Raw genomic sequence first — 12,963 nt, 5'->3', positions numbered from 1 at the left:
ACTCTTTTCCCCTCATCACTCCAAAGGGTGATGTCTATATGCACAAGGCATCTGTAAGCTGATGTATCAGAACCGAGTCGCTGCGCTTTCCTCCAAACATGCTGTGATGGTACTCTGCAGCTATTGCTGCTACTTTGGCAGCGGTTTGAAAAGAGGCTTTATGTGTCAAAGGAGGCATGTGCTAGTCTTCACCCTCCTTGTGATGGGGGATATACAGCTGAGTAGCAGCTGAATAAGTGAGACAGTTGGCCAAGCTAAATTGGGAGAGAAATGGAAGAAATTTAGAAAAAAAAGACATGAAATTTTACCGTTTGAACCTACAGAAGGAGAGCATTAAAAAGGTGAGTTTTTGTAGCATCTGTACAAGATGAACATTTGCACTCAACTGGGGTTTGACATCATTCCCCATTCCCACATCCAATTTCCAATGTAAATGGAAAGCAGCCTAACTGTATTTAGACATAGGAGGAAAAAATATATATATATATACAGTTGTGTTCAAAAGTTTACATACACTTGTAAAAAAAACATAATGTTATGGCTGTCTTGAGTTTTCAATAAGTTCTACAACTCTTATTTTTCTGTGATAGAGTGATCGGAACACATACATGTTTGTCACAAAAAACAGTCATACAATTTGGTTCTTTCATAAATTTATTATGGGTCTGCTGAAAATGTCACCAAATCTGCTGGGTCAAAAATATACATACAGCAACATTAGTATTTGGTTACATGTCCCTTGGCCATTTTCACGGCAACTAGGCGCTTTTGGTAGCCATCCACAAGCTCCTGGCAAGCTTCAGGTCGAATGTTTGACCACTCTTCTTGACAGAATTGGTGCAGTTCAGCTAAATGTGATGGTTTTCTTGCATGAACCCGTTTCTTTAGCACTGTCCACATGTTCTCAATGGGGTTTAAGTCAGGACTTTGGGAAGGCCATTCTAAAACCTTAATTCTAGCCTGGTTTAGCCATTCCTTTACCACTTTTGATGTGTGTTTTGGGTCATTGTCTTGTTGGAACACCCAACTGCGCCCAAGACCCAACCTTCGGGCTGATGGTTTTAAGTTTTCCTGCAGAATTTGGAGGTAATCCTCCTTCTTCATTATCCCATTTACTTTCTGCAAAGAACCAGTTCCACTGGCAGCAAAACATCCCCAGAGCATAATACTACCACCACCATGCTTGACAGTAGGCATGGTGTTCCTGGGATTAAAGGCCTCACCTTTTCTCCTCCAAACATATTGCTGGGTGTTGTGGCCAAACAGCTCAATTTTTGTTTCGTCTGACCAGAGAACTTTCCTCCAGAAGGTTTTATCTTTGTCCATGTGATCAGCAGCAAACTTCAGCCGAGTCTTAAGGTGCCTTTTCTGGAGCAAGGGCTTCTTTCTTGCACGGCAGCCTCTCAGTCCATGGCGATGTAAAACACGCTTGACTGTGGAGACTGACACCTGTGTTCCATCAGCTTCCAAATCCTTGCAGACCTGCTTCTTGGTGATTCTTGGTTGACTCTTGACCATCCTGACCAATCTCCTCTCGGCAGCATGTGATAGCTTGCGTTTTCTTCCTGATCGTGGCAGTGACACAACTGTTCCATGCACTTTATACTTGCGTATAATTGTCTGCACAGTTGCTCTTGGGACCTGTAGCTGCTTTGAAATGGCTCCAAGTGACTTCCCTGACTTGTTCAAGTCAATAATTCGCTTTTTCAGATCCACACTGAGTTCCTTTGACTTTCCCATTGTAGCTTTTGTAGCTGAGTCTAATCACTGGGTCAAATGAGCCCTATTTAAATGGGCTCATGAGAAGTCAACAGCTGTAGTCAATCAGAATCACTTACAAGAAGTGAAGAGGCCATGACATGAAGCTAATTTGATTGACACAACTCGCTACATCACCAAAATTGACAAATTGTGTTGCTGTATGTATATTTTTGACCCAGCAGATTTGGTGACATTTTCAGCAGACCCATAATAAATTTATGAAAGAACCAAATTTTATGACTGTTTTTTGTGACAAACATGTATGTGTTCCGATCACTCTATCACAGAAAAATAAGAGTTGTAGAACTTATTGAAAACTCAAGACAGCCATAACATTATGTTTTTTTACAAGTGTATGTAAACTTTTGACCACAACTGTATATATATACATGTGGTTTACAACTGTCATTCCTTTTGGTGTGCAAAACAAAAAAGTCCAAATGAAGATGCATCGTCAGATCATCACTCCAGCGTAATTCCGCAGGCTGGGAATACCAGGGGCCGGGCTGGCCCGCCCTGCTGTGTGGTTTTTCCTGCCCCGCTATGCGTTTTGCTGTAGGATAAGAAGACGAGTTTGTTTCTCAAGGTGATTGTGGTGGTGATAAGGGAGCGGTTCTTATTGAGGGTGACAGCGGCTGGCCGGGCGGCAGCGCTGACCGCATAACCTTGTGCCTGTGCGCCCTTCTGCAGCGGGCCTCCCCTGCCTCGCCTCAACAGGGACACAATCTGCTGGCTGGAATTACCTCGCAGCCGGAGGAAAACTAAACATGATTTCTGACCTTTACTTCTCGTGTTCAACAGTAACCTTTGGTGGTCCTCTCGCGCAGCCCAGCGCGGGTGCTAAAATGAATTCTCCAATGCTGCTTTGCATGATTAGGACTGCGTGAGTGTGTATGTGTGTGTGTAGGGTTGATATATCTCAGAGTTTGTTGGCCAAGGTAATATGTAGGAGTCCAGCTAAACAAACATTCACTATTTTGGAGGATATTAATTCATATGCTGGCTAGGTTTTGAGGTTAAGGCAAATGTTTTTTGCACTTCTCCTACAATCAATTCTCTTTTGACTCTAGTTTTGCTTCCCTACAGATCTGCTAATGTGGTTTCTGACACCGTGTGACTACTTCTGTGTAAGTTTCAATCATTTTATTTCTAGACATTACAGCAACACTACTGTAGCATTTTTATCAAAAAATAACTTTAAATCAAAGTGAATAAACCATGTAACTCCTGTAAGATAACTCTCATGAGAATTGATTAACACAACTCTCAACTTGTCCTTGTCCAGAAATGCACATCTTTAAGGGATAGCTCGAAAGGGGTTTACACTTCCTGACTGTAAGCATCCAAGAAAAAGGCATTTTTAGTCTGTCTGTCTGTCTGTCCTTCTCTAGCCATTAATAGACTGTGGTAGGGAACCAACAGCTCTGAACACCCAAACAGCAGTGAATCAACAGTTTTCAAATACCAACAAAACCATAGATTCTTGCCGTTTAACCCATACCTAATAAATGACTCAAACTACTAATACAAGTCTAGTTCAAGCCAAAGAACAAATGTCTGCTCTATCAGAATCATTTTCACTACCCAGATCCTCTAGATATAAGCGTATTTCTAACACGTGGCCCGGGCTTGGCCCTCACATTGCGACTGGCACAACCTTATCCTTTTCATTCTCACGCTCTCAGACTCATATTTACTCTGTGCCGAATGCAATCTAAGCAAGCAATCTACAGTTTCTGTCTCTCTCTGCAGGAAAATACACAGTTTCCACCACGCTGCCCTCTCATTCACACTCTTCCACAGCCAAGGCCGAGGAGTGCAGCAGAGGATGTCAGCTAAGCCAGTTCATCAAAGTGTTTGAATCATTACATTCTTTTCCAGATATCAACTGTGTGCATTCGCAGTACATAATCTTATCAAGCAAACTCAAGCATCACGGTTATCCACCAAATGAAATTAATCTGATTCTCACCTCACTACCTACTTCAAATACCTTAACACTTCACATACTGGAGTTTTAACGGCACATAAAAGTTTGATATGTAATGCAACATGCCAGACGTCTGCATGGGGTTGTAGAGGTTCCTAATGGAGTCAAATAGTTGCCCATGCTAAAGCAGCAGTGTCTCTCCAGGTAAGCTGTTACAATGGCAGCAGTATGTGGATAAGCATTGTCCTGCAGGAAAACCACACCAGACTGTGGGTTCAGAAAAGGTGGGGCCACAGATTGCAGGGTCTTTTTAATGCCACACTGGGCTATCAAACTGTCTGTAATCAAGAACAAAGATGACCTGGCTTTGTACTGATGATAAATACTTTTTTTCAGATGATGAGAAACTTCAATCGCATCTTGTTTACATTCCAAGTAATTTGAAGAAACGCGGGAGTCAACTCACTACAAGGAACCCCTCTGAAATGCTAGAATGAACTACCACCAAGCTGACAGATGGACAGACAAGCAGGCTAAGAGGGAGAATTAAGACATGAAACTCTACCTTTCGGACTTACAGAAGGTGAGTATTAAAAAAAAAAGGAGGTGAGTATTTGGGGCATCTGTACAAGGCGATGGGCATAAGGAGTGTGGAAATCAAAGGGTCTCAAAGCTGATTTATCCTCTGTTAGGGCTCAAAGGCCTCGGAGGGGCATTGAACAGCGCTTCAAAAAGCAATAGCAACCACCTTTATATCCAGCCAGTGCCAGTCATCAGCTTTGCCTCTGAAGTAAAATCAATCTGTTTCATATCAGAGCGCTGGGGGGAGAGATGGGGACAGAGATGGCGAGAGAGAGAGAGAGGGCTAGAGGGAGAGAGATGGAGAGAGAAAGTGTATCAGAGCAAGGATAGAACAGTGTTCAATAAACATGTCATCAAGAAAGCTGTGAAGCCGAAATCAAAACATGGATGGGTGCATTTGAAATCCCAGTCAAATAAGCTTTCGCTTTTAATTTTCGAGTTTCTAGTCGTCACACGCTTCCAGCCGCTATGAATCGCTGGACTGGTTGAATGAAAAGACTGCTCCCCCATTTCTGAAAAAAATGCTTGCTTGCTGGTTCTGTCATTTCCACTGTGGAACAACAACAACCGAGCCCGAGCTGAAGCCGAAGCTGTAGCTGAACGAATGTTCCAACAGCATTAAGTGTGTAGACATGATAATTGCTTGCTGACACTGAGATATCACAACCAGTTAGGGTGCCCTCAAGAATTCTAGAAGAAGGTTACAACCTGTCATCACTTGCTGTGCTTTTAATGATAACCCACCGCCGTCGTAATTTATCCAGGCAGTGTGTCAACCGGATGACCCATTGAGGAGATCTTTATATATGTATGTAAATGTCTAAGCCATCCTGCTTTATTACGGACAAATATGTACAGAGAATTGAAAAGGACAATTTTGTAATCACATTATCTCTGAAGTCTTAATAAGCAGAGGCAAGACAAGAGTCAGAGACACGATCCATGTGGACTAAGGTTTCTTTGGTTTAGATTGGGCCCTCAGAGAGGAAGTGATTGGCCAACCTACCCCTCTTCAAACAGGTGCAATGACCTTTTAACCACTTAATGAGATTAAGCGAGTAATTAAAACTGCAGACACCAAGGGTTCCACCAGCCAAGCTTCTACAACCCAAGAGAGCAACCACTGCCCATCCCTGGTGCCATCCAGCCATTATTGCGGGAAGCATAATTAAGTTCTTTTGCATGGATCCTCCACTACCTCGGGGAGTTGGAGAACGTCCCCATGTAGATTGTAGAATGAGCACATTATCTATCACTCAGTTCCAAGATGTAGCTCAACTCAGCCCGCCGCCTCGCCTTGCCTCTCCTCATCTTGTCTTGTCCTGCCCCGCTTCACCGCACTGGCATCCGTATCCAAAAGGATCCTGCAGGACGAGGCTGGGAGACGGTTAGAAACCGACCCAAACCGTTAAAGTCACATCGGTGTTGGATTGCTCCTGAGGTGCTAGTCTGACCTGTTCATTTAAGATGATGTGTAACTATTGGGTCTGGCCTAAGCACGCTCTCCATCTCCAGCAGGATCACCAGGAGTCAGGCAATAAGGGGGCCTGAGGACGGCCAAGGGGAGCCTGGGGAGCGCTAAAGCCGGCCACTTGCAGGGAAGTCCAAAGACAGCTGAGTGTCGTGGTTAATGCGAACACACACCTCCACAATGGCAAAATCAATGGAGCTTTATGAGGCATCAATCTCCACAGACCGAGACCCGCCTGTCTACCGCTGGGATGGACCATTTGGGGCCAAATTGGGAGCCCTTTCAGAGAAGAAAAAAAAAAAAAAAAAAGGAACACAGAAAGCTTTTCTTCTTTTAGTATGGTGGAACGGTCCAGAACATGCTGCTAGCTGCCATGTTCTTCCAATTCATCAGAAGAAAACTGGATCTCTGCAGCTCTCTAGAGAACGAGAGAGTGCAAGCAGAACAGCACTGCAAGCAAGACTCTCATTCACACCTTGTCGCATCGGATAAATCCACCACAATACAGGGCTGCACAACGTAGCGTCTGTTCATCCATAACATAGCACTGGAACTTCTGATGATGATACTGCTAAAGGCATATCAATAGAATAAATATGAATAGAAAGAAAAATAAATATGAAATACAGTGTCCATAAAGAACCTGATATATGTTATTTGCATGCTTTGAGAATTGAGACGGGATAAACGGAAGCATCCAAAACATATTAGGAATTGTAATCAAAAGTCCTTTATGTTTAATAAAGGTACGCAGATGTTCTCTAAGACATTTAAAACCCAAAAACCAGAACCAGACCAAAAAAAAGCCAGAGTAGAAGACAAAAAGGTCAAACAATGTTTTCTCTGACTCCTCTACTTCTCCACTGAAACAGAACAAGAAGTTTGAACATTTTATTGCTTCAACTCAGTCAAATATATAGTATATCCTTATTAACATTAGCGAAGGAAAAAATATATATATATATATATATATATATATATATATATATATATATATATATTATATATAAATACACAGCACTTTAAAAACACATTGTGAATGTTATTCTTCAATAACTTTGAGTTGAGTGGTAAGTGACGCATTGGGTGTAAATTTTTTTTTTTTTTTTAAATAGATTATTTCTCTCTTTCATACCAACAGAACAAAATATTTGTGGGTTTAGCTCATGCTAAGCTGCAGTAAAAAAAAAACAGTTTAAAAGCCAATTGAATGAATTACAAATAAGTTTGAATAGTGATCAAGTTCACCTAATACTTAAATTATGGAAAGCTTTGAGAAACACTTGTTAATTAAGGATTTTTTTTTTAGGAAATAGTCAATAAAGTACAAAGCTTTTGGGAAACTCAACCCTGGTCAGACCATTTAGCTTAAAAGTGGCGAGCTATTAAACTAATACTGAATTTAGTAAATCCAGAAGGATATATGAAGCAGGTAAAGTGTAAAATGAACTTGAACCTGATATTGTTCCTGCTCCCAAAGCTGTGTGGTATGTAAAAAAATACACAAAGCTATGCTATATAAAGCTAGGCTGCATGCTGCTATGCTACACTCTGCTGCATTCTGTCTTCTTGCCTTGTCTTTTACAATATTTTTTCAAAAGCAGCCTGGAATGAAACACCCCTTATAGCTTCAGACTGAATAGTAACTGTTGTGTCTGGCCTAAGCATGCTCTCCATCTTCAGCAGGATCACCAGGAGATCAATAAAAAGGCAATAAGGGGTCTGAGGACAGCCAAGGGGAGCTTGGGGAGTACTACAGCCAGCCATCTGCAGGGAAGTTCAAAGGCTGTTTTGATTGGCTGCCCTGTTTTGATGCCTTATTTTATACACAGTATGTGCTGAAACACTCTTTATAACTTTAGAGTTAATGGCCAGGGTTAACTGCTGAAGGCTGGACAGAGGCATTTATGATATGTATATACAACTCTCAAAACATTAGGAGACCACTACAGTTTCTGAATCAGTTTCTCTGATTTGTTATTTATAGGTGTATGTATGTATGTATGTTTGTGTAAAATGAAAAATGTAGTTTGATTCTATAAACTACGAACAACATTTCTCCCAACTTCCAAATAAAAATATTGTCATCTAGAGCATTTATTTTCAGAAAATGAGAAATGGCTGAAATAACAAAAAAGATGCAGAGCTTTTAAACCTCAAATAATGCAAAGAAAACAAGTTCATATTCATAAAGTTCAGAAAATATTGATGGAATAACCCTGAATGTTCTCCTCCACCAGTCTTACACACTGCTTTTGGATAACTTATGCCACTCCTGGTGCAAACATTCAAGCAGTTCAGCTTGATTGATGGCTTGTGATCATCCATCTTCCTGTTGATTATATTCTAGAGGATTTCAATTTGGTAGAATCAAAGAAACTCATCATTTTTAAGTGGTCTCTTATTATTTTCCAGAGCTGTATATTCACACATCATCAAGATTGATGTGGTTTTAATCCATTTCATGCAGCTTTACTACCAACGCAAACCGCATGTCCATCTACACCCAACATTCAGTAAAGCAGATCACACAGAAGGGATCAAAGGAGAATGAATTATGGGTGAATAAATGAAGGTCTTGGCAAAGACCCTGCAATATAATTGATTGTTTGGCAAGCTGCGCATCCTCCTCCACCCAGCCCCCACATCCCGATGCCGTTTACACCTCTTGTTTACAATATACCCCCTCCGCTTGACCAGGCATCTAGTTGGGAGTTCGAGGCCCAGGGCTGCCGTCCCAATATCCCAGCTAATTACTTTTTAATTTACAGTGTGTCGTTAATGGGCTTGGCAGGGGGAGCAAGGTTAGACAGGCAGCAGAAGCCACTTCCTTTCCATTCAGTGGAAGCTCGTCCTCCTTAATTAAAACGAATACTCTGGACATCCATCAGACAGACAGAGAGTGAGCGAGAAAGAAAGAAGAGCGAGGGAGGAAGAAAGGCCGAGAGAGGGGAAAAAGAAAAGAGGGCCAGAGAAAAGAAGCATAAAAGAGCATTTAAAAAAAAAAAGTAGCGTGGGAAAAAGGAAAACAACTACCTCCACGGCTCTCGCTGTCAGCCGGCTTCACCTGAATGGGGCGAGTCATCTGTGAAAGAAAAAACAAAAAAAGAAAGATACAGACATTAATTCATTTAGCTCATTTGATACCATATACAACTACCGGTGTCCAAAGTGTTAAGCACCAAGGAGGATTAAGACCACCAAAAGCAGGGGTATTATACTACTGGTCCACACGTCACATCTGCTTTTTGAGGTAGCTTTACACAGCCCCTTGCGTTCTAAACAAATTAGGTTTAAATTTGGCAGGCAAGTTCATTTGAATTGTATTTTTATTAGAAATTCCATCCTTTATCATATATTTTTAAATCTTTTTTATCTTGATTCATAATATTTTGTTTCTAGCTCTATAGTTTAGTTACTTTGCCATACTTTGCCATATATACTTTGCCATAGTTTAGTTACTTTGCCATACTTTGCTCTATAGTTTAGTTACTTTGCCATCCAGTGTTTTTCTTAAATCTTGCTCACTGGTACACCTCTCATGCTACTTAGGGGTGCTAAATCACAGTTCACACAAACACACACAAAAAAAATAGTTCTAACTAAATTTGAAGAGTAATTACTACTGCTGTCAATGTTAACGCACATGATTAATCTGAAAACTTATTTTTTTCGGCTGTAATTTACAGCATTGTTGCAGTGAATTTTCCCTTTGTTTTTTTTTTACACACACAGAGACTTACAGCAGTGCACAAGCCCATAGCGCTTGCCTGTTGGCAGCTATGCAAACTTTTACATTTTACAATAATGAACAGAATACAAAATAACCCTATTCTACATCAACACATAATATAGATCATTTTGGTATTTTACTTAAAATGACCTGCTTGCACACATTCACAACGTGAATGAGCAGGTCAGTTTCCTTTGCTGAATAGCAATGGACATGTTCAGGTAGCTGCACCCCTAAAATAACTAAAAAGAAAAATTCAGAGCACACCTGGCTCTCAAAAGGAATGTCAGGTGACATTAGTATATACCTTTTGCATGTTTCGAGCTGCGCAAGGTGTGCTTTTCCTGTCGTTACGACAGTGAAGACAAACTGACATGCACTTAATCAAGCTACATGGTGCGCAGTTGATGGCTCATTGCTACTGCTGAGTTCAGAAGGTATATTATTGTTTTTTTTATTTGAAATATGGATTAAATCAAAAAATGGACTTTCCCTTTCCAAAAACTTCATCCTATTTCTTGTATATTCTTGTAAATTCTCTGTATACTCACTGTATACACACTCAGATTAGGTGAGATTTGAACCTAGGTCACTGAGCAAAAGGAGAAAGCACTGCAGCAGTTGAGGCAGGTATGTGTTCATATTCTGCTAATAAAACGTACTAACAGATGTAAGTCTGATAAGTTGTCTAATTACATTAATGATCAGCGATGCAATGCTTAACTCAATATATTTGTCTATAAAAGAATAAATGGCTGATGTAAAATGACTGAGGAACAGCTATTATAACCCAGAATATCACGAAGTTAATATACCAGAAGCTGCATGATGTCATCTACTGTACATAGTGAAAAGTTGATATTAGAGAAGATTTTTTTTTTCTCCCACACAGTTTCTACGAAAGGCTTGCTTACACAGCTTTGACAGCTCTGGCCCCCCACCATGCAACATACTGCCTGGCTAGTGGCCCCCAGGTAATTTGAGTTCAAGACCCCTGACCTAAAGGCATGAGGGGTTTTTTGTAGGCCTGCTCTACAACCAGCCAAGAAAGAGGACATTAAAGGTGTTCACTCTCCAAACTAGAAACTTTTCTCTGTTTATTCCATGACGCATGCTCAGGAGCTGCACGGCAGTAATGGCGAGGGTGAAGTGAAATGCAACAACAATAAAAGTGGAGGCCGCCTCGGGAGAGGAGGAGATCAATGCGGCCCTATTGATCCCTGGCCCTTAGGCTGTGGAGAGTGTCTGGCGGTGAAGGATTCTGTGGTTAGGAGGGCTCACAGTAATCCACTAGAACCTGATAAGAATGGCATTTGTTGGATTAGAAACCTCTGTCACTCTAGTCTTTGTGTCCTATATATTTTTTTTTCTTCCCAGTATTTCTATAGCTTGATCTCTTTTTTCATTATTCTTGTTTGTCAGTTTTCTCCACTACTTTTATAACTGCAAAAAAAAAAAAATGAAGCAAAAGCTACTGCAGAGAGTCCAACCCCATCGCCCTTTGGTGAAAACCTTTAAATGTCTATTCTATAGAACACATTCATTTTAATTAAAGTATTCAGTTAGTAAATTAAAAAAATGTAGACTGAATGCCTTTACATCCAGAATGACTTACAACTGAACTGTGTTTTACAGGTAGAGGAATGTAGCGTTTGGATAACCGCACAAGGACTCTTATTCTTATTAGTGCAGTATGGGGGGCTTGGTACAACCAGGGTATTAAATTCCAGTTAATTATAGGAAGAGCAGTGATGTTAGCCACTATGCTACACCAACTGCCATAGTAAATTCATACTAAAGAACAGCTTAAAAGAATTAGCTTAAAAATAAGCACAATAATGTTAAAATAATTAAAATAATAAAATATTGCAAAGTACCTAAATAAAATAAACAAACTACCAAAAATACCAAACATCATGTGAACTAAAGGGTGCTCGCAATACAACAAAAACGTTGAAAAAAGCTACTTAGCGACTTGGCTAACTTAGTTTAGTTTGCTCAACTAACAACAAAGTGAAAATCTCTTTTAAAATCTCAAAAAAGGTCCAAAATTACTGTCTCACTCACTTCAAATTTTAACAATACATGTTAACACAATACAATTACAGAACGTCTAAAACAAAGACTTAAACTAAAAGACTGATAATAATAATAATAAAAAAATAAAACAGAAATTATTCTTCAAAGCAGTGTAATCAGAATCTTCACATTAGCTGAAATATATCTTTAAATTAATGCTTAAATTAATTTATTAAGTTAAATAAATTAATTTCTACACATTAATGCTTATTGTCTTTACTTACTGATAAAATCATAATATTGCCTATTAGTTTACACTCATGAATGAGTCATTGTTTAATGCATGGCATTGCTATATAAAGCTGTTGACGATGTTCATATAAAAGGATACATAATAATACCATTCTATATAAAGCATTTATATACACCCACATGTGTATACAGTCTTCAGTTACTATTTATGCTAAGTGTACATTAGTTATTTTAAGTAAACAATGTGTTGTGTACATAAATGAAAAGAAGCATATTCAAACACACTAAAAATATCCAAGAGATCTGAAGGTAAACTGAAGAAACTGTAGGAAGATTTTGCTAGCTAATATCTAAACATTAACTTAACAGAAAAAAAATTGCCATCTCATACTGGAGACATAGTAGTAGTCTTTAATATAAAATAAATATAAATGAGCAATCAAAAATATCTACATAATACTTGTAAAAAATTATAAAGACTTCCCAATTGCCCAGCATTAGCTCAAAATGGAAAGATGCTAATGTAAGATTGTTTTGAGGCTCTTAAAATGTGCCAAAACCCTTCAAGTCTCCTAAAGCAGCAGATCACTGAACATCATAATTCAGAATAATTCCCACTGAAGTCACTGCAGCGTAGACATTTAATAACGACTAATACTTCAACAGAAATGAGAGAGTTCGTCTCGTACCATTTACGCTAATCCCCCATTGACTCAGGAGCTTTTAATCGATCCATAACAAATTGCTAATAGCAACACAGCAGGCAGAAGTTTGATGAAGGAGGACTTGTAGGATTTGTAGACTTGTGCCAAGTTTTCTGAACGTGCGCTCCTAACAGCCACCCCGGCTATCCGAAAGCCTGTTTTATTACTGCGGCAGCTTCCTTCCCTCACCAATCCCGACTGAGAGATGCCCCTGAAAGCCCCTGAAAAATGTTTGAGAGAGTCCAGGATCAACATTTTTTCTCTCCGTCCAACATATTTTCTTTTACTGTCCAACTCTGGAGGCGAGCTGAAAAAGGTCAGTTTTAAAGACAGGCCAGTCCCATAAAAGCATGACTTGTTCAAGGAGAAACACCATAATGGGATTTTAAAACGGCTTAATAACATGCTGATATATGGGGGGGAGAGGGCCAGGCCGGATTCATTAAGTGCTAAACGTATCCATTTTCACCTTGAGGAACTGAATAACCTTCCTCTCAGGAATTATTCCATA

At 39.8% G+C, this 12,963-nt stretch overlaps 1 protein-coding gene across 13 annotated transcripts in view; it reads right to left on the bottom strand.

Moving 5' to 3' along the window:
* The window catches only part of celf5a (cugbp, Elav-like family member 5a), a 308,854-nt gene that overhangs the window by 124,657 nt on the left and 171,234 nt on the right, over nucleotides 1-12,963 (bottom strand). For all 13 annotated transcript variants that reach the window (XM_049465288.1, XM_049465285.1, XM_049465287.1 and 10 more), the window contains one exon: nucleotides 8,781-8,829. In XM_049465288.1, the coding sequence (XP_049321245.1) occupies nucleotides 8,781-8,829 (49 nt within the window). The remainder of the gene's footprint in view (nucleotides 1-8,780; nucleotides 8,830-12,963) is intronic.

Source organism: Astyanax mexicanus, chromosome 16, assembly GCF_023375975.1.
Source record: "Astyanax mexicanus isolate ESR-SI-001 chromosome 16, AstMex3_surface, whole genome shotgun sequence".
NCBI classification, from domain to species: Eukaryota; Metazoa; Chordata; class Actinopteri; order Characiformes; family Acestrorhamphidae; genus Astyanax; species Astyanax mexicanus.
Note: the sequence above shows the minus strand (reverse complement) of the source record. Positions and strands in the feature narration are given on the sequence as shown.